Raw genomic sequence first — 25,124 nt, 5'->3', positions numbered from 1 at the left:
GGGGGATACTTCTAGGAGGAAGAAGTAAATCAAAACACCATGATGCTCTTCAGTTTTAGTCCTGAGGTGGTGGTGTCCTGGTGTGAAATGTCAGAGCATGCACTGTCTTGAAAATGCTGTGTGTTGGTGCATATAGTTCATCTGACAGTCGCGCCCTCTTCAGAAGAAAGGTCACCTGTGTTGGTTTACCTGCTCTTTGTGTATTTAGCCTGAAGATTTCCCACCCCCACTCCAGCCAGCGCTGAATGAACTCATTTATAGATCTCGGGAACTCCAAATCTATGGCATTTTCTTAATCAACCTCCTAATGATACATTTCTACGTTTCTTGAAAGCAGTTTTGTTCACATACAAACCCAGAGCCCTAACTGTATCATTTCTGATACATTTCACATAAATTTAACTGTGTGCAAAGAAACGTTTGGCTTAATCTCGTGCTACATGGTAACAATCCTAGGAAATTCCAATCAAGCCAACAACCTGTTTCCTTCATTCCGGACTGCTGGCTCGCTCGCATTGTCTGTGTTCCGATAAGGAGTGACCACAATGTTAATTTTATATTTCCTTGCCTTTTGTCTCACAAAGTCTGTTGTCCAAGCTGACAGGAGGCTTCTTCACTGTGCAGTCTGTGAAATAGTTACAGCGGAGCAATTAGGTTGACCATGTGGAATATGTTTGTGTACACTTACTTGAAGGGTTAAAGATGTTAATTACCCTTATTAGCTTTATTCCTCAGTATCGCTGTATAGAAACAGAAGACTGCACACTGAAGGGCGTTTGAATTCGAGCTAGTAGCTGAGTGGGACTTGAAAAATGCTCCTCGCGAGTATTCACTGACCGCTTCCCCATGGCCACGTACTGTTCTCGCCTCACGTGGATCAGCCTGCTGAGTCCTCACAGTGACCCTAGTCCCACTTCACATACAAGGACGTGGAGGCTCGGAGGAACCGAGCAGCTTGCCCAAGGCTATGAAGAGCCTGGATAGGAACCGGGGTTGTCTGGGTCAGAGCCCGTCGAGTGGGCCTCATTCTTGGACCCTGAGCGGTGTCAGGTTTGCAGAATTCACTGTGTAAGGCTGTATGCCAAGAGGCTGAAGAGAGTCTGAGTCACAGTTTAGTGCTTTCCTGCAGCATCCTCTGTTGTAGCTTTTTTGTTGATGCTCTACCGCCCTTCCAAGCCACAGTGTGGGCCGAGACCCAGAAAATGCTCTTCCCCGTCCCACACACTTAGTGGTGATTTAACGGGGTTCCAGGCCACATGAGAGCTGTCTGAATATAGACCTGTGTGCAGGAACCATAACCTCATATTCCTCTGTTATTCATGTGTCTACACAATAAGGCCACAGCAGCCTGTGGACAGTTAAAGTGCCAGGCCCTGTGCTCGGTGCAGGGCAGCAGAGATGAATAAATCAAGGTCCCCCCCCTCCAGCCTCCCCCAAGGGTCTCAGTCTAGCTCGGGAGAAGGTCCTGTAACCAGTGCTTTGGGGAGAAAGTGTCCCAGGCGCTAGGACAGAAGTCTGGTTCGGTGGGGCAGACCTCTCTACCCAGGGCAAGGGAGGTCTACACAGAGGAAGGAACTCAAAGTCCAAGGAAATAGTTGCCACGTGGACAAGAAGTGGCGGGGACTAGAGGGCACACAAAGGCAGCCCCAGTGGAGAGGCTCTGTGCAGAGCAGCAGCAGCGGCCCCGGGGCAGAGAGCAGCATCTCAATTAGCTAATAGTGTCTCCATATAGATAGCAGAAAATCTCCCTCCGAGAGCCCGAGCAAACTGACTCGGGTTCTGTTAAAGGGGAAGAAGGCGTTGGTCTAGCCCAGTGATGGCGAACCTTTTGAGCTCGGCGTGTCAACATTTTGAAAAACCCTAACTTAACTCAGGGGCCGTGTCACATATAGAAATTCTTTGATCTTTGCAACCATAGTAAAACAAAGATTTATATTTTTGATATTTATTTTATATATTTAAATGCCACTTAACAAAGAAAATTCAACCAAAAAAATGAGTTCGAGTGTCAGAGGTTCACCATCACTGGTCTAGCCCTCTCTTAAACCAGCGGGCTGGCGAGGCAGGAGGAAGGGGGAGGGGCTCCCTCAGCTCTGCGTTTTTGCGTAATCTGGAGCACAGTGGATGGAATGTTTGCCATTGAGCCCCAGACCACATTTTGGGAAATTAACTTACCTGACCCCATTCGATCCGTCCATCTAACTGTTTTACCATTTTCTTTAGACAAAGCTAACCTAGAGATGACCTCGGTTTGAGAGGGAAGAACATATTCTACAGGCATGTGTTTCATAGTTCTTGTACCTCCAGCCTTCCCTTGCCCCATCCTCTCCAAATTGGGATGTTTTCTCTGGAAATCCCTCCTTTCCTGTTTCCTCTCAAGGCAGGTCACAGTGTTGGGATTTTGAGTCGGATTTTCGTTTTACTTGGTGAATTCAAAGGGGACATTTATTGTGAGAAGCAGTGGCTACTATTTCTCTACCAGTGTTTAAAGGAAAGCTGCGTCGGTTTCCTGCTGGCTTCTTGGAACTTTGAGCCTTAACAGTCCCCTACACTCAGAATCTCAGGGCAGGTGGGGACAGCTTGGATCCTTTCACTCTCAAGCCTGCATTTAGGTGGGGCTGCGTGGCAAACGTGTGGACACCAGCCTCCCACCGCCCACTGCTGCCCGCTGCCCGGGGATGTCCGGCTGGGTTACTGAAGCAGCCCCTGCCTCCACCCTGGCTCCCCTTCCCACGGCAGTGCTCTCAACAGCATTGGGAGCCATCCTGTCGAAACATAACTCAGGTTGTTGTCAGTGTTGGGGTTTTTTAAGGAACTATCTTCCAACTTTACTTTCTCCTCTTGTTCCTTTCTGAAGTTCTGAGGCTCGTTTTCAGTCCCTTCTGCACTCACTCTTCTTTTGCTGATGGGAGGTTGTGGCACTTACCTGAAGATGAAGAAGCGTCAGGGCAATGGGCTCCTGTGTTCCCAGGCTCTGACCCCTTGGGAGACTTAGGTAAGGACGTTTCAAGATCCTCTGAGACTCCTCTGGCCCGCCCGCCAGCCCATAGGCACGCTGAAAGAGCGATAGCGTGCCACCCGCCTCAGGGAGTCCTTCCTGTCCGGCCTCCTTCTTTTTGCCTGGGACTCTGGAAGGTCCCTGTTCAAGGTCCTGGAGCACTTCCTCCCTAGATGCTGGTCTCAGATACGCCCTTCAGGTCTCTATCGGCAGCCCAGGAGCAAGTGATATCTGGGCTCCTGCTTCTCTGGGAGGTGCTAAAAAATCTCATCAGCTGCCACTAGGTATGTTCCTACATTTCCCATTACGTCCGCACGTGTGGGTATTGAGGGATACCGTTAGGTGTTTTGATGCTTGTCTTGTGTTATTTACTGTGGCAAATGCCTCAGAACCTTCAGTCAACAGAAAAATAGGCAGGGGTGGCAATAAGTGTAGAACTAATTTACTTACTTATAAGTATATTTTTATTGATTTCAGAGAGGAAGGGAGAGTGAGAGTGAGATAGAAACATCAATGATGAGAATCATTGATCAGCTGCCTCCTGTATGCCCCCTACTTGGGATTGAGCGGGCAACCCGGGCAATGTGTCCTGACCCGGAATCGAGCCGTGACCTCCTGGTTCATAGGTCGATACTTAACCACTGACCCACTCTGGCTGGGCAACATTACATTTTTGATAACCATCCATAATGATAGGTTTATCTGTAGCTCATGTTTTCACTGCTATCTAGTACTGCATCGTTTGAATGTGTCATCATGTGTCTAGTCTGTGTTTGGACTGTTTTTCCAGTGATTTGCTCTTATGATGTTGCTGTGACCTTGTTCAAGGTCCTGGAGCACATGCACAAGAGTCTCTCCAATACACACTTAGGCGCAGAATTATACTGGGTCATTGAGTGTTTATTCGTCCCGTGTGTGTGTGTGTGTGTGTGTGTGTGTGTGTGTTTGTGTAATGGTCAGTATTCATTTAGATTTATACACCTATTTGTCCTGTTATCATTCATTCTTTGCGTATCCATATAGGGTCATTTTTCACAAAAGAACTTTCTTTTGTGGGTCTTTTGCAATGGGTTTTCTCAGGTTGGTTTTCCCCCCAGAAAATATATTTATTTCACCCATATTTTTAAAGATATTTTCACTGAATTTAGAATTCTGGATTGGCAAGTTTCTTTCAGCCCTTTAATGATCCCATTATTGTTCTATTATTTCTGTTGAAAGAGCTGTCAGTATAATTGTCGCTCCTGTGAAGGTGATATGCCTGTTTTCCTTTGACTGCCTATTTTCTGTCTTTAGTTTATAATAATGTGCCTAGACAGGGTTCTCTGGCTTGGGATTTATAAAGTATCTTGAATTTGTAGCTTGATTCTTGCTACAAATTCTTGGCTAATGTCACTCCAGATACTGCTTCTGCCCTCTGTCTCTCTTTTCCTTCTGTGACTCCAGTTACATGGAAGTTGAACTTTTTTTTTTTTTTAACCATGTCCCGTATGTCTTTTAAGCTCCTTTCTGTCTTTCACCCCCTTGTTTTTATTCATACCTTGATCTGGATATTTTCTGCCGACTTTTTTTCTAGTTCACTAATCCTCTTTTATACTCTATCCACTCTGCTCTTCAGCCATTTATTAAAATCCTAATTTCAGTTCTCTGGTAAAATTTTCTATCTTTTTATAACTTTTGGAAGATCATTGTATACTATTTTAAACTTTGTATCGAATAGCTCTAATGTCTGGAGAACTGCTGAGTGATTTTATGTTTCTTTTTCCCCCTCAGTTTTCAGTCATTTTATTCACTTACATATCTGGTAATTTTTCTTATATGCTGGACATTGTGTAAAAAAAAGGGGGGGAGTTCTGACTTAGGTTCTTTTTCTCCAGAGAGGATTTGTATTTTTTCTTTCCTTCTGGTGCCCAGTGCTTTGATTTCCTCCCATATGTACCTCCCCTACAAAACTTGTTTTCTGAGCTTTTCGTTTGCAGTAAAGGGTATATAACGGCAAGAATTTCCCAGCGGGACTTGTATTTCAGTAAGGATCAAAGCCCGGTATTTAAAGGGAAGAATCTTGAGGAAGGATCATTTTTTTCTGGGGAAGGGCAATGGAAGGCGAGCTAGAGAATCAGCCTCAGCTCTTGAAATCATGACAGAGGCCCTTAAGGAAACCTAGTCTTAAAGAATCAGTTCTGTTTAGATCAGAAAATGGGGGAATCTTTCTGATAAGCAAGGGTTAATTAGCTCTCTTTGAAGTAGGAAGTATATTGAACCAGAGCCTCTGTTTTCTATTCTTTCTAGCAATTGAAGGTTTTCTCTTGAAAGCAACACATCAGAATAGTCCCAGTGAGTCACCTTTAGCAAGGGCAGCTACTGAGCTCAATGAATTGTGTTTTCTTCTTCATTCCAGGACTTGTTTTTTAGGCCTGAAATTTATTAACCTAGGAATGGCTAATTGTGCAGTGAATGGCTAATTCTGCTAAAAAAAAACCCAACAAAACCAAAAACCAAAAAACCCACCAGATCTGCAGGAAGTAGATGAGTGTGAAGTAGACGGGCTCAGTGTCCCTCCCAGGTCACCCCTCGTAGGGTTGTAAGATGACAGAGGTAGGAATACCCGCTGAAAGGCACCAGGGGCCTCCTGGCAGAGACCGGAGGGTTCTGAGGAGCTACTGGGAAATGGAACTAAGCCAGTTGCATTTTTATTTTATTTTATTCTACCTGAAGGTGTGGAAACATTTTCCATTTAAAAAAGAATCTTCTTTTGGCCTTTCACTTGAGCCTTGGATCAAGCCAAGCTCAGGAGAAATGAGACAGGACTTAAGTACCTAGGATCTGATCTGCCTTCCATCCCCTATTTCCCCCCAAAAAGAGGTCCAACCTCCCAGATGCTGAAGACCTGGTCCCAGTCTGTGGTCTCATCTAGCCTTCGTCACGGCTGCTGAGGCCTGGCTTCCCTGAACATTACCTAGAACGAAGGGTTGGCCTTGGTATCTTTAGCTTCCTGCCAGTGCAGGCTCGTAGGCAGAGCACCTCGGTTTCCCCGGGACAGTTTCACTGCTCCCGGATGGCTGGGCGGTGCTGGGGGAGAGAGGGGTGGCAGAGATGGAGAGGCGAGAATGGAGGCGGAACTGGCTGCCCTTCCAAGATCGTGTCTTGCGCTAGGAGCACGGGTGGTTGGTGCTATTCTCTCCCTGTAGTTTCTGGAGTTCGGTTTGCTTGACCAGACCAGTCTGATTAATTAAATCTTTTAGCTTTGTGGCTTTGGCACTCCACCTCCTTCAGCAATTCCTCTGCCAGAAGCTGGGGAGGAAGAGCAGACCTCTCCACAGACAGGAGCTCTGGAAACCACTGGTCTCGGTCCCTGCCCCAGCTGGCCTCCATGTTTCTTCCCAGCCTCATTGGTACATGCGAGTTCTGTGATGAGATGTGTTGTAATTGATCCCCTAATGAACGTTTACAGAACCTCCTCTTTTTCTGGGGCGTTTTCAGGTGGTGACAGTGAGAGCTTGGGGAAGAGAGAGGGGGGAGCCCAGGCTGCATGCCTAAGGGCAAGTCCAGGTGATGGAAGGTGTAAGGTGTCCGATTGGAGTATTGCTCAAGAAGGGGTCAGAGCCTGGCCCTCTTTCTTGTCCAGGGATTGCATGTAATTTCTCAGAAACTGGGTTATTTACGTACTCCCTCAGCTACCTTCCTTTGTCACCGCCACTGCTTGGGAAAAGAAAGGTATTTTACCTGGTGTCTCTATAAGATTTTTACTGGCGTTCAGGATGGAATTTTCCACGGAGACAATAACAAAAATCATGGTTGGGTTCCCTTTATATATTACCCACTATCATATGTGGGTAATACCTAGCAGACTCTTGTTAGAGACAGTTGTGGTCTTTTACGTTTCATCTGCACAACAGTGATAATAACAGAGCCTCCCTCGTAGGTTTGTTGTGAGGATTAAATGAATTAAATGATTTCCCAACTGTTAAGCCCTTAGAACAGTGCCTGAGACGCAACGTTGCTGACCTATGTTTACAGTTCCAAAGGTCACATTGTGGCCCTAGCAGTTGGAAGCTTTCCTTTACCAATTTTGCTATTTACTCACCTAAAACTTCTTTTATTTGGACATCCAGTTGGGGAGATTTTTTCCTGAAAATCTTCTCAAGATCTTTCAAACCCTTGAAACATATCTGACTTTTTCAGTAAGAAGTTCAGCTTGTACCAGAGCCTGGCATCTGTGACTGTTCTCAGTGACATCACCCGTCGCCTTTCTTCCCGGCTTTTGGCATTAAAGAGAATATATCTGTTCACTCGAAATGCAAAGCCCTTTACAGCAATGAAGTGCTTGTGGCTGGGAACACGATAAGCCTGAGCTGCTTCTCTGTTGTAAAATGTTTGGTTCCTTTCTAAATTCCGTATTTGGAGATTTTCTTTTGTTATAATTGGCTTCCTTAAGCTTCTCTTTGTCCCAGAATGGGTACAGGCGAGTCCTCGGTCACAGGCTGAGACACACACAGCATTCAGCTGGGGAGGGAGGGGCAGTGGGACACTCAGAAGAACAGGCTTTGCAGTAGTAACCCTTGGCCTGTACACATTCTTTGTGTTTTTTCCCAAGTACTTTTAAAACCAAGGCCTCTCTGGATCAGCAGGTCTGTGGGTCGTGTTCTCCTGTCTTTAGACGAAGACACCCATCCTGAAGAGAATGTGTGTGTGTTGCTCACGTTCACCCCGTTGGATCTAGTGACAGAGCCGGGAGTAAGACTCCTGGCCTCCAAGCCTGTGTGCTTTCCTGGTGTTGAAATAGCTTATCTGCCGAGTCAGGCTGCCGGAGCCGGTCCATCCTTGCTGTTTCAAGGGACCTGGCATAGTAACAAGACAACAAGAGACAGAACCTAGACACACAACCTAGGGACAGAACCTAGAGAAGAACCTAGAGACGGAACATGGCAAAAGATCCTGGACAGAAACTGGCAACAGAACCTAGAGACAGTACCTAGCGAGAGAACCTGGCTGAAAATCCTAGAGACAGAACCTGGCTACAGGACCTGGATAGAACATGGCAAGAGAACCTGACCAGAACCTGGCGACCGAACCTGGCTGGAGAACCTCGCTGGAGATCCCAGACAGAACCTGGCTGGAGAACCTGACAAGAGAACCCAACTATGCTGATGAACTGAACGCTGCCTCTGTGCCATTCATTGCTTCTTCGCCGACTCCGTCCACACCTTTGGGGACCCCTGGACCTGCTGGGGTTGGACCCCAACATCAGGCATTCTGGTGTGACCCCCTCACAGGGTTTTCTTGTTTTTTTCTTTCACATCATATTCTATCTCCTGGTTCGGTACTGAGGCGTGGGCCGTTTATGTGTAGTGAAAACCTTGTTAGATGGCAAAACTGGAGGTCTTGTGTGGGGTGGGAGGGCGTGCCCCTCCCCGCCCCCCGCCTCGTGTAGCCCTAACTGTGTAGAACCCCCCTCTGACTCTGTCTGCGAGCTTCGGGGCTTTCCCGCAGCAGGCAGGGCGGCCTGCACCCTCAGCACTGCCCCAACCCCTTCTGTGGAAGGTGTACGAGGCCCCGCTGATGAAGAGCTGGGAGGTGGGGAACACCATCCCGTCCCCAGCTGGGTTTAAAAGTTCATCCTGCACACGATGCTTTCTAGTTGACACGGAGGAAACAGGGAAGAGAGGCCGTGACTACGCCATGACACTTGTCGTGAGATGAAAATCACCTTCCTGTGGGTGTCCTGCTTATTTCTGTGCTTTTAGCCTCATAGCAGACGCCACCGTGCCCTATTAAAGAAAAGCAAAACTCTATGCCGAGTGCTTCGCACCACTCCAGGCCTCTATGAATCTGAAACACATCTGAGTTCACAAGTGGGTCAGAGCCGCAGAGCCTTGCCAGTCCCGCAGGCGTGCGTCCTGGCTCTGAGACGAGGACCATCTTGAGGTCTGACTTTGTTGCTTATGTTTAGACCTTGTGCGCTGAGATAATTCTGGGTGGCTTTGGAGGACTTTGTTTCTTAACTGAAAAGGAGTGTCTGTTGCCTGATAAGTGTTTATCCGTGAAATAGCAACATGGTGTATGTCTTAGGGCGGGAGGCCTTTAGCTCTCCAGAGAACACCCTCCTCCCCCCCACAAAAAAGCAAGGTCATTGGCACGTTGCTAGAGTAGAGTGTCAGTCCGAGCTTGAAAATGTCTTGATTGTTCTCATTCAGGGTCTCTTTTCTGGATTCTTTCCCCTTTCTCTGCCTTACGGGGGCTACATACACACTCACAAACAACCAAGCAGAACTGAAAACAGACAAACCTGCTCCACATCTACTGGATAGAGATCTGGGGTCCAAAAATGCCTCTTTCTTGCCAAACCTCAAATTGTTCCATGCCGTTTTTAAATGCCCTTTCCCTGCCCCCACCGCCGCCTTCGCCATTTGGCTGAGTGAGGACTAGCTGTTGGGTTTGCCTTGTGTTGGTGACAGATACCCACTGCTCATTGGGTCCCATTTTCCTTTAACCCCTCCTGGCTCACAAGAATCACAAAAGGGGTTTTCAACATCGAGGCAAAACTCCCTCTCAGCCTCCTGTTGGGCCGTGGCCATGCTGACAACATGAAGCAGAGAAGCGGTGGCATCTTAGCCCCAAGGGACGAGTCCTCCTGACCTGAGGAGGGTGCCTAGCAGTGAGCCAGCACCTTGGAAGCCTCGGAGCTGCTTCTCAGAAGCTCAGCAACATGAGGCCGTGGGTGCCGGACACCGTGCCAAGTCCTTGGCATCACCTCCCGACCCTCACAGCACTCCTTAGAGGCGAGGATATTTGTTTGTTTGCAGGTGGGTGAACTGAGGTTCAGGGAAGATTAGCAGCTCTCCCCAGGTGCATACTTAGTAAAGGATAGAATGAGAATTTGACTCCTGGGCCCTGATTGATGGAGGGGGGGCAGCCCCCACACAGTTCAGGTCCTCCTCACTTACAGACACAACGTGTAGCTAGCTGGGTTTTGCGAATTTGAATGTTCAGCATAGCTCCTTGTGGGCAATGCTGAGCAGAGCTGGAGCTGTGCTGGTGGCCGAGACTCGCAGCTGGACAGCCCCAGACTTGGAAGAACACAGACTCTCCTCACACTGCAGGGCCTGTCCCTTCTCCTCCTTTTCCTGTTATACGTGCTCACCGTCTCCCCTGGTGACAAGAAAAGTACCGACACCAGCAACTCCTCAGTGAGCAAGAATATTAAAGAGGAAATTTCCATTAGGTAAATAACTGTGAAAGAAGAACCCCAGAGAAGGGGGAGAAACTCAAGCCGAGGCTCCCGTTACACTGGCCAAATGCCGCTGGCATCCCAGGCTTGCTGCATATCATAAAAGGGTCAGGAAAACTGATCGGACAAAACAGAGGGACACAGTGTGAATATTTTTCTCTCTCACCATTCCAGCCTCTACTTGAATGTCATTTTGTAAAACCATCTGTTGTGAGCCCAGCCCCAAACCCAGCCTAATTTGTAGTGGCTCCGTTTCTCTAGACAATGGGATTATTTTTGGAAGGTGGGGTATTGACGCGCACTGTGTGTTGGCGAGGCGGTAGGACTGACATCTTGAAGTTCTTCTGACATTTTTACCCCCTGGCTGAAAATATGGCTTCAGAGAAATCAATGACTTCAGGCTGTGGCCAGAATTCACGAGTGTGGTGTGCGCTGAGCGTCCTCTGGTGAGAGAAGGGGGTGGGGTGCGGAGATCACTGTTGTCTGCAAATGTAATAGCAGGTTTGCTGAAGGACACTCTGTTCCTTGGAACCTTTCATTTTAGCAAGGACAGTATTCACTTGCAGCCTTAAGGGTTTTGTGTGTGTGTGTGTGTGTGTGTGTGTGTGTGTTTTGTGGACTTGAAATTGCTACAAAATGAACTATGTTGACTTAAGTTTCTACAAATGGTCCTTCTGGTGTTGAAGTTATGTTTATCCCGAGTAGAGTTACAAATTATCTGCAAATTACCTCCCAATTGCTAGTCCTTTCCCAGTGTGCAAGCCTGGCACGTGCTCACTGCCCTGGTGCTGTATGCCCCTCCACAGTCATGGAGCCAAATCCCGCATCGCACTTAGTCCTCACCACAGCCACGTGGGATCTGATTGTTCCCATTTTGCACCTGAAGAAATTGACGTTTCAGATTCCATGCAAGTGCTTTACGTGTATATCCTTGTAAGTGGATATTCTTTTCCTATTTCGAAGATGAAGAAATGGAGGCTCACAGAGGTTGTTACTTGTCCATGATCTTACAGTTAATAAACGGCACAGTCAGAATTTGAACTCTGCTATGAATGAATGTCTTTCCGTTATGCCACATACATACCTCCTGGCTGAGGTCCTGAAGGTGGGAGGCAGGGACCACTTCTCATGTATGGTTCTCACTTGCTGGCCCGGCACACGGTAGGGTTTGGGGTTGATTGGCTGGATTGGATTCACTCCTCTCCTGATGAATTCAGCCTTTCCCCGGGCATGATCTGAATGTCTGCCTCCCGCCTTCATTTCCCACTTTGATCATCCACGGACATGCCAGAGAGCGTCTGCTCTGAAAAGTTTCGAAATACATTCGATGGATGTCTTGCACCGTCACTCCCACGGGATGGGGTAGCTCTCATGAGTGTCCCCGCTCTGTTTTGACGGTCCTCTTCAAAGTCAAGGACATGGGTGAAATAACACTGCAGCCTCAGGGAAGACATGCCAGAGGGCAGCATAAAGAGCTTACCGGAATCACCTCCCTCTCCAGCCCAAGCTGTCACCCTGTCTTTGAGGAGAAATAAGATACTCGGTGTGATTTGCTTTCCCACTGAGGTGGGAGTGAGAGATAGAATTAAGGATGACTAAGTGCTCCCACAGCGAGGGAGAAGGCCACAGGCTCTGTGGTGCCCTGGATTCAGCACTCAGAAGCCCAGGCGGCTGGCCCGAGGCCCGGGCTTTAACCACAGGACCCTTCACCAGGCTGGCTTCAGTTTCGTTCCTATAAAATGGCTCTTTTCGTAAAATCTCATTAGCCTCTCGTCACTCTGGGTTTGGTTGAGTTGTGGATTTTAACATCTTCCTATATTTTCTGAGTTCTCAAAGCCACATTTCTAGGGGTGAAGATTTTATCTTTTAAATATATTTTTTATTGATTTCAGAGAGGAAGGGAGAGCGAGTGAGAGATAGAAACATCAATAATGAAGAGAATCAATGATCGGCCACCTCCTACCTGCCCTACACTGGGTATTGAGCCGTGACCTCCTGGTTCATAGGTCAATGCTCAAACACGGAGCCACGCCGGCAGGGCAGGGGTGAAGATTTTATAATCACTTCCTGTTGGTGTCTTTGTATCCTTAGCTTTTACTCCAGAGTGACAAAGGACAAGTTCAGCTGGCTTGCATGAGTAATTTCTTTACAGACAGAGGCATAGGAGTTCAGCTGGAAGACAGAGAGTGAGTTGACTAGATTGTAGGCACCTTGCCACGGTAAAGGTGGGCACCCGAGAAGCAAGCACGTGGAAGAACCGGCATTTAAGGGGCGAGTGCTCTCTTGGGCCCCCTCATCTCTTCCTCCTGAGGTCAGAGTGGTTTCTGTAGAGAACCCAGGACCAGACAGTGCTGGGGGCCGAGGCGGCTGCAGCGGAATCTGTTGGCAATTAGGTTTTTGGCCCAGGCTCACTCATAAACCTTGGGTGTTAGGCTTGCCTCATTGATGGGGGGTGCTGGAGAGGGGCTGGGATAGGACAGTTTGCCTAGATTATTCTCCCACATTCTCTCTAGGGAGCAGGGGGCAGTATATTGGCATTTCTAACTTCTTCCTAGTCAGTTGCTGGAATAGGTAGATGGGCCTTCGCTTCATATCTCTTCCAATGAAATCTCTCTTTTCAAGCAAATTAGGAGTTTAAGGAGAATAGGAACAAGACCCTGGGAGGAGCCTGCACTTCTGAGGACAGTGCTTTCCCCTCACACCCCCCCCACCCAACCCCCCGCCGCCCCGAGGCATCCTGGAGGCGCTGTTGTCCAAGCTCAGAGTGAAGAACACTGGCACCTGCAGAATTCCTGAACATGGCAGGGGCTCTTTGGGCCTTTCCAGAAACAAGGGTCATATTTCCCTCTCCTTTTGCAGTTCCGGGTGCTCCCAGTCTGCGGCTCCTGCTGCTGGCTGTCCACGGGGGGAGGTGGGGTCTTACCGAGACTGCCCTCCTTGAGTCTAGGGCCAGACTGCCCTCTGTTCCCACCCTCCACCCTCAGGAGCACCTAGGCCGGCGCTGGCCCAGTGTACATGCTTGATAAAGACATTCTAACTCAGATCATAGGTCACACGCTGTCAGAGCTGGAAAGGGTTTTGGAAACCGCCGAGTCCAGCACTAATTTTGCAGATGGTGCCACTCCAGAAACTCACTCTGCAAAGGGCTGGTGGTTGCTCTCTCCTTAGTTATGGTCAATCCTAATGCAAATGACCATCATTCTAAATCTTTGAAAGGCATCCTTCAGGTGATGCAGGGTGTTTCTCCTGGGACTAGTCGTGATTGGTGATAACAGTAAGAATGCTGACTCGATGCCACACTCCGAGCCACGGCCACCTGGTCGTGTCGGTGCTATCACTGCTCTCCAGGTGCCGAGAGGGGCCCAGGGCGGGCTCCTCACTCGGGGTCATGTAGCCACCGGAATGGTTGAGAGATATCTAGGATCTGTTTTGGTCAGATGCCCAGGCCCCTGGCGCTTAGATGGGGTTCCTGACTAAAACCCCCACTTAGTTATTCACAGCGCTGGCTTCACAAACATTCCAGGGGGTCTTCATCCGAAAGGAAATTGTAAAATTCATTTTCATTTACTTGAAGTTCTCTAATTAGGGATGACAGAGAAGGGAAGGCAAAAAGCAACTAATGATAGGGATTGCCTCTCTAGCAAGGTCGTTAATCACTGCCCTAGAGCATAAAGGCATCTGGGCCCAGTGAAGGAAAGGGGTGTCCCACGTCCTGCTGCAGGGACCACTGCTTCCCGTGGAATTGCTGCTCCTGCCTCCAGTCCCTCTTCTTACCCAGCACCCCGCTTCCCCTGTCACTGGCATCTAGAAGCCTAGTACTGAGGACGTCCAGGGCAGATCTGTGTGACCCCCTCTCCCGACCACAGTGTGGCAGGCCTCCTGGTGACCACCCAGCATCCTGGGTCTTCGGGGCAGGCTGTTTGCCTCACATCTTCCCACTGCGCTTTATATCTGAGCAACATTCCTGTGTGTTTTCTAAAAGGTTAGTCCTGGGTCATTGGCACTTACACCACTTGTTTTGGTAGATCCTTCCCGAGAAGGTTAATTATATATTTGATATCCTTCCCTTTTTATGCCTGAACGATGAGGATAAGTACCCTGTGGTTTATTAACTGTCACTTTAAACCTTTTCAAATTGTCTTGTGACAAAACAGACTTTTATGTCCTTTTTATCCAGCTTTGATGAATGGGACAGCTTCTCTGGTTAAAATAGGCCAGGATAAATAAAATCTCCTCTGATTGGTGGGGATGGAGTTGACATGGGAAGCCATGAGTTCAAATGTGCCATTGAATAAAAGGTGACCTACCCTGTGAACTTTTACATATACTTCTCTTTCTTCTTTTGACAAATGGGGCCAGCACCTAGGCATTCAGTAATTACTGAATAAGTGAAAGAAACGGCATTACTTAAGGGCAGTTGATTTCTCTAAAAGTTTTGATGCCAAACCCTAAAGCAAAATTTGCCACATTTCCTATTTGGTATCCCACTGATTGTTAGAGCAGAGAGCCTCTGTCCTTTAACATTAGGGAACCCCAAAGCTTCCCTCTCCTTCCCCAGGCCATTTTTTTAGACCTTTACTTTTTGGTAAGTTTGCAGTAGAATCAAGGAAGGTAAATGTCATGATGGATTGTCAGTGGTTGTTTGCAGGCAGTGTGTCCGCCTGTAAGCGTCCCATGCTTGAGAACCACTCTCCTGGGACACACAGTATACATAATTCAGCAGTTTATCTCTCCCTCATTTGGTATTCACTGAATTCCAGCGAGGAGCAAGGAGGGCATTTATTTAAAACTAGAGGCCCGATGCATGAAATTCGTGCACTGGGGGTGTTGTCCCTTAGCCCAGCCTGCACCCTCTCCAATCTGGGACATCCCTCTCACAATCCAGGCCTCCTGGCTCCCAACCGCTCACCTGCCTGCCTGATTGCTCCTAACCGTTTCTGGCTACCAGCCTGATCACTCCCTAACCACTCCCCTGCCAGCCTGATCAATGCCTAACTGCTCCCCTGCTGGGCCAATCCCCCCCAACTGCCCTCCCCTGACAGCCCGGTCCCCCTTAACTGCCCTCCCCTGCAGGCCTGGTCGCCTCTAACTGCCCTCCCCTGCCAGCCATCTTGTGGCTGTGAGCACTGCCATCTCTGAGGGCATGGCAGTCAATTAGCATATTCCCTCCTTATTGGCTATGGGTGCCGCCATCTTTGCGATGGCATGAGGGTCAATTAGCATATTCCCTCTTTATTAGATAGGATAATTAAAGTAACAAAAATTCTGCTACGGGTTTAAAACTCTTCTTCTGTTTTTAATTCATTGCAGTTTGCGGGGACCTTGTCGGATGGCTTAGGAAAGACGATGGACAACCGGCATCAGTCGGAGAGGGAGTACATCAGATACCATGCAGCCACCAGTGGCGAACACCTGGTCGCCGGCATCCACGGCCTGGCCCACGGTAAGTCACCTGCTGTGGGCTGTAGGACCGTGGCTCTTCTGCCGCAGTCCTCAGGGTGCCTGTTCAACCATTCGACTGCCGGCGGGAAAAGAGAGCCGACAACAGTGTCGATCCTGGCTTGGCATCGTGGTGCCAGTAGCCACCCAAGCTCTCTTGTTTTATTCCCCTTACAATTGCTACCACCTGTGAGAGCTCTTCGTTCATTTTCAAAGTGTCGTGCACACGGCCATTCCTTCCTGCGCTCTGGCTTCTGTTCCCAAGGTGTCACCAGGTGTGAGCAACAAAACCACTTTGTACCCTATGGATCTGCTACTTCCAGACTTGCCCTCTGCGTTCTGAGCATTCCTTCCAGAGAGAGTGAGGTGTGAACCTGGCGCCAGGTTTGTGGGCCAGATGTTTCCGACTCTTGTGGAAATACCCATTCTCTGAATTAGTTTGGATTCTGACTTTTAATACTTTAATTCTGACTCATTTGCCTTTTGTTGTATTTTTCTCAAAACTTCTTAGCATGGTGTTCGTCAAGGCCCTTGAAAATGTGAACTCAGCCACCTTTCCCGACCATTGTCCCCCAGCCACCCTGGGCCTCCTACTGCCCCCTGTGCCTCACGTTCCTCTGCCCTCCCTCCCTCTGCCTCACTTCATTGCCTCTCAAAACCCTGTTCAGCCTATAAGTCCCAACTCAAAGGACATCTGCCCTGCTCCACTGTCCCCAGTTAGAGTGAATGATGATTAGCACACAGGAAGGGCGCGGTTGTGTATGTAGCCAGCTGTGTGCATCTTGCTTCCCTGATAGGCTGTGAGGCCAGGAGAGCAGGAAGACCACTTTGAATTCACCTTTGTACTTGCTATCTCACATGATACCTGGCATGTAGCTCATGTTTAGTAATGGTTACTAAAGTGAACTGTTTGTACCAGATGACTAGAAATAGTCTGAAGCTACCAGAAAGTCATGTCAAGACTGAGAAGTTTTAATTATCAGCATTTGAAAGAAGGAGGAGGAATATCGATAATAAAAAATCATGTGTCTCTTTGTGTTTAGGGGAGTTTTGTTTATCAGCTTCCTAAGGGCGAGGTTTGGTGCATAGTATCCATGGTAGAAATGTACCACAGCTTTTTTATCCAATCATCTACTGATGGACACTTGGGCTGTTTAGCCTGCCCAACTGGAAAGGGAGCGTTCCCCAAGGAGACATCCAGCTAGAAGTAAAAGTTGGCTGAAATTAATCTGTTTACGTGCGTTAAAAGTTGCTTGTTGGGCAATCCTTGGCGTTAGAGGTTTAATCCTTCTTTCTAGTAACTGCAGTGACAGTGCGTTGGACTAATAGAGGACTTTTTTAATGAACATAAAATGCTTTGCTGTGCATTATTGCCTCTGTTTACCCAGCATCCTTGGGATGCAGAGAGAGAGCATGGCTGTCCTCACTTTTTCAATGGACACACCAGTGTGCTGAGAAAACGGGGAATCGTTTCAAGGTCGCCAACTCCCCTCCAGGCAGGGGTCATTAGGGACTGTGTACAGCACCTTCAGAACACAGGCTGTGCACTCTGAGGCGAGGAACCAGCGGCCTCATGCAAGGGCGACCCACGAAGCATAGCCGAGAGTGAGACCCTCCTTTCACCGGTAACAGCCCGTTGGTGTAAAGTGGAGATCGTGCTCAGTTCTGTCTGCAGGTCCTGCTTGACCAGGCTCAGTCATATTCTGTCTCTGCATGAACTTGGTTCAGAAGGACGGGAAAGGGAGATTGCCTCACTGGGGCGAATGCACCAGAATCCAGAAGCTGTGCATTGTTAGTACATTCTCACCCAAGCAGTTTCCTTTACCAATTTGTCTCACTAGAGCTGAGGCGTCTAGAGAGCTTCCTCACACCCCCATCGTCACCAGGTAAACATCCTGTGAGTGTCCCTGGCCCAGGACCCGGAAATGCTCCCTGGACAGGCCCGCTTCCCCTGCAAGGCCACGTCCTCTTCAGCCCCGGCCAACTTCTGGCCACTGTGGAGCCTCTTCAAGGTCATTGCTGTCATCTCTCAAAATGTTTGGAATATCTTTTTGACCTTGACTAATCTTTCAAACTCGCTCCCTTGAGTTTGCCGCTGGCTCTGGCAGCTTTTTAAGGATGCCCTTCATCAGGCTTTGTCATTACTCTGGTCGCCTACACCTGCTTTCAGCCACACGTGCCACAACTTTTATCCCGTTTCAAACGTTTGGTGGTGCTGGCAAGTCACATAGTGTTCTTTGAAAACTGATCTGTATTTAGTTATCTCTCTGCCTTTTATTTTATGGGACCCCAAGTCTCCCCAAGAGCCCTAGTTTATTGTCTCTAGATTTAATTCCACTGTCTACATCCTCTCCATAGCCCATATGCTGCCCAAGCTCTGGAGTTGAAAAGTACCACTTTTAAACTCTTAGCTTTTCTTTGATTTTTAAAACTGGAACCTGCTTTACTTCTGATGAATATATAATATACATTCTCTGACTCCAACTGAAGAGGCAGATCTGCTGGTTCTCCATCTTGAGTTGGCCTGCCTGTGGCCTGTCAAGAGACTGAGAGAACGCCCCTGAGTTACCTCGCCAGGTGCATGGAACTGAGGGGTTTGGCTTTAAATGCTGTTGCTTTTGTTCTTGGCCCAGTGACAAATAGCCCTTGTCTTTTTTGCTAGGTATCATTGGTGGATTGACCAGTGTTATAACCTCAACAGTGGAAGGTGTGAAAACGGAAGGGGGTGTCAGCGGTTTCATATCTGGCCTTGGGAAAGGGCTTGTTGGCACTGTAACCAAGCCAGTGGCAGGCGCCCTGGATTTTGCATCAGAAACAGCCCAGGCGGTGAGAGACACAGCCACACTTAGTGGCCCCAGGTCAGTGATCGTGGGGGGAGTGGCTTTTGCAATTTCCGGCCCAGATCTGCTGCCTCTCCTAGTCCATCCTGCTATGTTTCATCGGCTTTAATGATATGATTTTTCAATATCTGATTACACACAGCTAAGATTTCTGGCTTGCCTAATATAAATACATGAAAACAAGGCACAAAAATCTGGCATGCACTCTTGCAGATCCACATCTACGTCTGTATCTGTATTTACTGGATACACACTCACAATGTTGTTTTTCTTCACTAGAGGGGTTAGAAAATAGCATTGCATTCTTACAAACCTCCCCTGCTCACCAAACTAATTAGATCCCCGCCTGCCTGTTAAGAAAACTGTCAGGCTGACGGCTGTGTCTTGCTCCTGAGCCCCATGGTGTAGTTCTGGAATCCCTGAAGTTGCAGCTCAGCACGTGGGTCTGTCTCTTCCTAGTTCTTCCACTTGAAAGTGCCAGCTAGTCCCCACCTCATAACGAAACTCCCCACTAGGCGGGCACTTCCGCTGAGGGATGCTTTCTTGCCTTGATACCAGCTGAGACAGGACATCAGCCACAGTCCATATGGCTCCAAATCCCAAGAATCCAACTACTCTAACTTAGCTATTTGTGTGGGGGGCCTATTTTAGCCTCCCCCTTTTCAGTGACTAATTTGGGATTTTATCAACAAAGGCTATAGTAACGAATGTTACAGCTCTCAGCCAAGCTGGACTGCACTTAAGCCCAGAGGATTTTGCCGCTGCCTGCTTAATAGATAGTCCCTGAGTGAATTAGCGTGCCCTTTAGAATGCGAGGGCCGGGGCCATGTCCACACCCTCTTGCTCTCTCAAATAGGATTTGAAGAAAAATTGTCCCCAATTAAAATGAGTCCACTTGTCTGTCACCAGGAAACGTTACCAATGACACATTACTGTGTTCTGCCAGAAGGTCTTCCATCTGGAAGCAGCTGCTCTTTAGAAGGATCTGTAGAGCTGACGTTAGTTAACTTACATTCTATTCTCAGATGCAGAGCCCAACCAGTCCTTGAGTATATTTTGAAGCATTTATGAAGTTAGGGGGAGGGGGGAGACTTCAGTAACTTCCAGTTACTTTTCCATGTCTGCCCAAAGCCCAAGAAGTCTACCTCCAGCTTTTTGTTAGGACAGTGAGACCTAAAGAAGTGAAAGTAAAGTGTTCCAAAGGAACCATCCTTATTCTTAGAATCCCAAAGCAGTCAAGGAGTTGAGTGATTGATTTCAAAAAGGGTCTGAGGTATACGTGTTAAAATGTAAAAATATTATTTTGTGATGTTAACTTTAATAACGACCAGGAAGAAATCACTTGCATTTTCTGTAACGTGAGTTTGGAAGTCTCGGTAAAACGTTGCATTCTTTTAGGAGCACAGGCAAGGCACAGACGGTCGCTGCAGGCAGGAGGGTGTTCATGTCGCTCTTCCCTGCTGTCCAGCATGGCCACAGAAGCTTCAGTTTGGTGCCAGCCGGCATAGACCTCCCGTTCAGGCATGCTCAGTCAGTGAATGCTGATTGAAACTTCCCTAAGAACTCGGGGTTGGGAATGTAGCAGAGCAAGGCTGTCCTTGGTCTCAGAGGGCTACAGTCAAGGCGGGCAGCAAACATAAACCAAGTAACCCTGTAAAGAATGACTTGCTAACGTGATAAATGGCACAGGAGATGTACAGGGTGCGATGAGACCGTGTGATTAGAGAAGATGAAGGGGAAAGAAAGGCTGGCTGTCGGAGCTGTGGTCAGTCAGATCAAGAAGGCCTTTCTAGGGAAGTGGTATTTGCAATGAAGCCTGAGGTATAAGTAGGAGTCGGACAGGTGAAGAGAGAATCGTGTTCCTGGTAAAGGGGACAGAGAAGGTATGTAGTTTGCCTCAAAGCAAACAGTAGCTGGGCAGTCTCACTGAAGTCTAACTGGATAGAGCAGCCATCTGCCTAGCTTTTCACTCCTCCTGGAAGCAGAAGCTTCAGTAATAAGTGAGGAGCAGCCCGGTGGTCGTGGACCTGTGGGCCTGGAAGTTAAAAGGAAGGGGAATTAAGCATCAGCATCGCCTCTATTCCCAGAGGAGCCAGGAGTGGGAGCACGATGGTTGAAGGTATCAGAGGTGAATGGGACACATGCTAGACCCATGCTGATCAGGGGCCTCCAAGAAACTGGGCCCTTCGCCCTTTATTGCACTTGAAAGGCATCACAGAGGCTCCTGAACCCTTTAACCAAGTCCCCTCAGCCCACTTCCCTGGGTCCAAAAGTGGGGTCTTACTGAGGACCCACATGTTAGAGAGAAAAGAACACTTCCCAACCCCCTTCCTTAGTAGCGCTGGGCCCTTGAGCAAGTCTCCTAGCCTGTCTAAGCCTCAGTTTTCATCTAAAATTAGGGATAAATATACCTGTTTACTTATTCTGCCTCTCAGAGGTTTGAGGCTCAAGTAACCAGAGTTACTTAATGCGAAACCATAAAGAACTAGAAAATGCCAGGTGGTACTGTTTTTGAAGGTCACGGATTAAAGGAGCAGCGATTCTTGCAGGTGGAGACGTGTTTCAGAGCCTTCAGGGCCTGCTCCATGACACTGTGATCTCTCAGGAGCATGCTAGCTCTGCTCAGGGACGCGTCACCCTGGCTTCTTGGAAGTGAGATATAGCCGTCCCCGCTGATTGAACAGGGTCCAGGGGTGTTACGCAGGGTTTCCCCACTGTTTAGACAACAGGGACTAACAAATGATTTGAAGGGATTAGAAGTGAGATGCTGACCGAGGGCTGACCTGAGCCCAGGGACTGAGCCAGGAGTAGAACCCAGGAGTCCAAGAGTTCTGCCTCTGAGCCTGCTCTTGGAATGAGACTTTCTGCTTCCTCTGTAATATTTCATCCAAGTAAAGGCTTAGATCTTAGCATCTATGTTTTAAATGACCCAAATTTTAAGCAGATGACAGTAAAGTAAGCCATAAAACTGTGAAGGAATACTCCTTCCAGTAATCCATCTGAAAAGCAGCTTACAGGAAACATGGGCTCCTTTTGGTGTTTATTGGAACATGGCGTTATTTATAGGGAACCCCCCTCCTTGAGTTCTTTAAGATTAAAATACGTCCGAGTTCCGCTCCTGGATGGAGCATGCAAGTGTTCCAGCAAGACAGCCCCCTGACTGGTCTCTGAACTTCCCACGCAGTCGACAAGTTCTTGGGAAGGCAGGTGGGGGTGGGGAGAGCAGGGCGGAGGACAGCAGAGCCTTTGGCCTCAACATGAATGTTGTGGACCAATATCCCCTGCTGCATGTGTTAACTGTACAAGTATGTGTGGTTTGGAACTGAAATAAGAAGCCTTTTCCAAGGCAACGTTCTGCTGGCTCAGGTTGCATCGTCTCGTCTACGTGTATTGGGCCACATTTGTCTGTTCCCAAGTAAAGTTTATGAAAATGGCACAGAGGCAGCCACTTGTGGTGCCACTGAAGCCATGGAGAGAAGCCTGTCGCCCTTCAGACAGACCGGGCCCAGCAGGGCACCCGCCGGGCCATGCTCAGTTCTGGGCATGTGCGCTGGGTTTTGACGGGAATACTTGCAAAGCCACTTTGGTGGAAAGCTGCAGAGAGCCCGCAGCAGCCATTTCACAATAGAAGGCAAAACACCACTGAGGAGAGAGGAATGCTCGACTCCGGGCTGTTGATTTGCTTGTTTATTTCTCTGATGGGCTTTGGGCTGCCTGGCATTTCAGGAGCGTAGCCCGTGAAGATTGATGAAGCTGGGCCCTGAGGTTTCCTCCAAAATATTTCTTCACCTTTTTTAGTCAAGACCCAAAACAGCAGGGAGAAGTGTGAGTTGGCAGAACTTGAAATATTTGAACTAATTTAGCAAAGCTCTGGAGTGTTGCAGCTTATCTCAGTATTTAAGGTCGATAAGGAGGAAGGGGGCTTGAAGGGTAGTGATACATCAGTGTTGGAGAACACAGCCCTCGGGCCCCGTGCGGTGCACGCATATGTACATTCCAGTTGCCCTGAGAGCTTTGCAGTAACCTTCGGGTGGACTTCACAGAAAAGATTTATGGTGGGCATATTCCACTTCTGCAGTAAAAACACTCCTAAGTCACCATCCAAAATTTCTAAAAGACGCTTTCCGTTAATGGCCTCTGAGATGTGAAATGGAAATGGTGTTTCTCGGGGAAAAGCCCTTTTTGTTACAGTGTTTGCATCTTACCAGGGCTCTCTGGGATAAAAGGGTTAAGACCCTCTTGAGTCACAGAGCCTAATGCCAGTCAGGTGGGAGCGGCCAGAAAGCCAGCAGCAAAGGGAAGTAGGCAGCGCTCCCCCGCTCTGCGTCCTGGTTCGGCAATGCAGCCTTCACGTACCCCACGCTGAGAGCGGCCATGTGCTCTCCTCGGTATTACATAGCACATCCAGCAGAGCTGGCTTGGTTTGAGCCATTAGGGAACTCCCAAAGGTAAAAACCTAACAACAATTAAAGTGTCTCTTAGCTGCACCAGTGCTCTCAATTTTCCCACCAATGCTGCACCGGAGCCAGGGAGGTGCATGGGACCCCGTGTGTCCTGGGAAAAGCAAGTCCAAGATTTCCTTGGAAAGTTTGTTTTGTCTTGAAACTGTGAATTAATTTTATCCCACAGTTGTTTTAATAAAATGTTTTTAATTGCTACCCAATAAAAGTAACCCTTCAGAAAGATGGGCCACGTTCTCCCGTACTTATTCACGAGTGTAAGGCCCTCCTCCACTTGGGTCCCTGGACGCTGGCAGCATTGAGATGAAGTTGTGTGTTGCTAAGTGTTGGTGTGAAGTTGTGTGTTGGGAAGTGTTGGTGTGAAGTTGTGTGTTGGGAAGTGTTGGTGTGAAGTTGTGTGTTGGGAAGGGTTGGTGTGAAGTTGTGTGTTGGGAAGGGTTGGTGTGAAGTTGTGTGTTGGGAAGGGTTGGTGTGAAGTTGTGTGTTGGGAAGGGTTGGTGTGAAGTTGTGTGTTGGGAAGGGTTGGTGTGAAGTTGTGTGTTGGGAAGGGTTGGTGTGAAGTTGTGTGTTGGGAAGGGTTGGTGTGAAGTTGTGTGTTGGGAAGGGTTGGTGTGAAGTTGTGTGTTGGGAAGGGTTGGTGTGAAGTTGTGTGTTGGGAAGGGTTGGTGTGAAGTTGTGTGTTGGGAAGGGTTGGTGTGAAGTTGTGTGTTGGGAAGTGTTGGTGTGAAGTTGTGTGTTGGGAAGGGTTGGTGTGAAGTTGTGTGTTGGGAAGGGTTGGTGTGAAGTTGTGTGTTGGGAAGGGTTGGTGTGAAGTTGTGTGTTGGGAAGGGTTGGTGTGAAGTTGTGTGTTGGGAAGGGTTGGTGTGAAGTTGTGTGTTGGGAAGTGTTGGTGTGAAGTTGTGTGTTGGGAAGTGTTGGTGTGAAGTTGTGTGTTGGGAAGTGTTGGTGTGAAGTTGTGTGTTGGGAAGTGTTGGTGTGAAGTTGTGTGTTGGGAAGTGTTGGTGTGAAGTTGTGTGTTGGGAAGGGTTGGTGGGAAGTTGTGTGTTGGGAAGTGTTGGGATGAAATGTGTTGGGAAGTGTTGGTATGAAATGTGTTCAGAAGGGTGAAAAGCCAGAGTCCAGGGCATGTTTGACCCCGAGGCTGTGTTTCTTATCTGTGAGCATGAATGTCTGTTGGCTTGGTAACTGTCTGTTGCTTGGGGCAGCCAGTGCGGTGGCTGGCATGTCAGCTTCATCATGAGAAGGAATTAGATTTCAGTGAAGCTGGAACATTGTTGTGTCCAACTGAAGGGAAGGGACTGTTCATGTCTCTCTTCTCTGGTCCAGAGGTGGCACAGAACTGGGGGGCAGCCACTTTATCCCCCCTCTTCTCACCCTTGGGTGCGTAGGAGATGAGAGCCCGGTAGTCTCCCCTACCGATCTCGCCAGGCCAGCCTTCCCACGGACCCACGAAGGTGGAGGGGACATCTCCTCCCTCCTGAGAGCCCCCGAGGAACAGCATTCCGAGCTGTGCTCATAGGATGCCTCAGTCGGGCTGACATTCAGCTAATGAAGTTGCAAGAGAAGTTATTTTTAAGAAACATCTTACCAGTCCTTCTTGCCTTATAAGTTAAAATCCGTCCCAGAGGAACACAAGCAGAGAAATCTTATTTTCTAAGACAGACTTCTTCCCTCTTGCTGAACTCTAAATACTCTATTCCCCTTTCACTCACAGGCCCCAGACAGAGCCGTTCTCATTAGAACATGACTTACGGAAAGTGAAGCTGTTGCTGAAAAAGCGGGAGGTGTGTGTGTTCCTACACACACATATTTGAGAAAAGCCTTTCCATTTCTGAAATCCCATGACTCATTTTTATGCAAGATTATCTGTTAGGGAAAAACCACTTTTTTGGTCATGGTACATTATAATCATTTCTAGAAAGGAGAGCGTCTATTTTTTGCCATTTTTGGCATGCAGAGATGACTGACTTTATGGAAACACAAAAGTAAAAATAAATGGATGTTAGGCATGTACATCTTTAAAATACAGTCCTTATATCTCAGCCAGCAGGTCTCTGCTCAAAGAAAGGAAATGGATAGTGATTGCTCTCTGATTTTGTTTTCTTCCATTTAAAATTAAATGATCAATCATTCCATTGTGCATCTATAATTCCTTCCTTGTT

At 48.2% G+C, this 25,124-nt stretch overlaps 1 protein-coding gene across 1 annotated transcript in view; it reads left to right on the top strand.

The window, feature by feature from the left end:
- The window catches only part of VPS13D (vacuolar protein sorting 13 homolog D (S. cerevisiae)), a 236,959-nt gene that overhangs the window by 156,041 nt on the left and 55,794 nt on the right, over positions 1-25,124 (top strand). Inside the window, 2 exon segments of the mRNA XM_006766790.2 lie at positions 15,534-15,666; positions 18,325-18,520. Of these exon segments, the coding sequence (XP_006766853.1) occupies positions 15,534-15,666; positions 18,325-18,520 (329 nt within the window).

The sequence above is a fragment of the Myotis davidii genome, unplaced genomic scaffold (assembly GCF_000327345.1).
Source record: "Myotis davidii unplaced genomic scaffold, ASM32734v1 scaffold299, whole genome shotgun sequence".
Taxonomy (NCBI): Eukaryota; Metazoa; Chordata; class Mammalia; order Chiroptera; family Vespertilionidae; genus Myotis; species Myotis davidii.
Note: the sequence above shows the minus strand (reverse complement) of the source record. Positions and strands in the feature narration are given on the sequence as shown.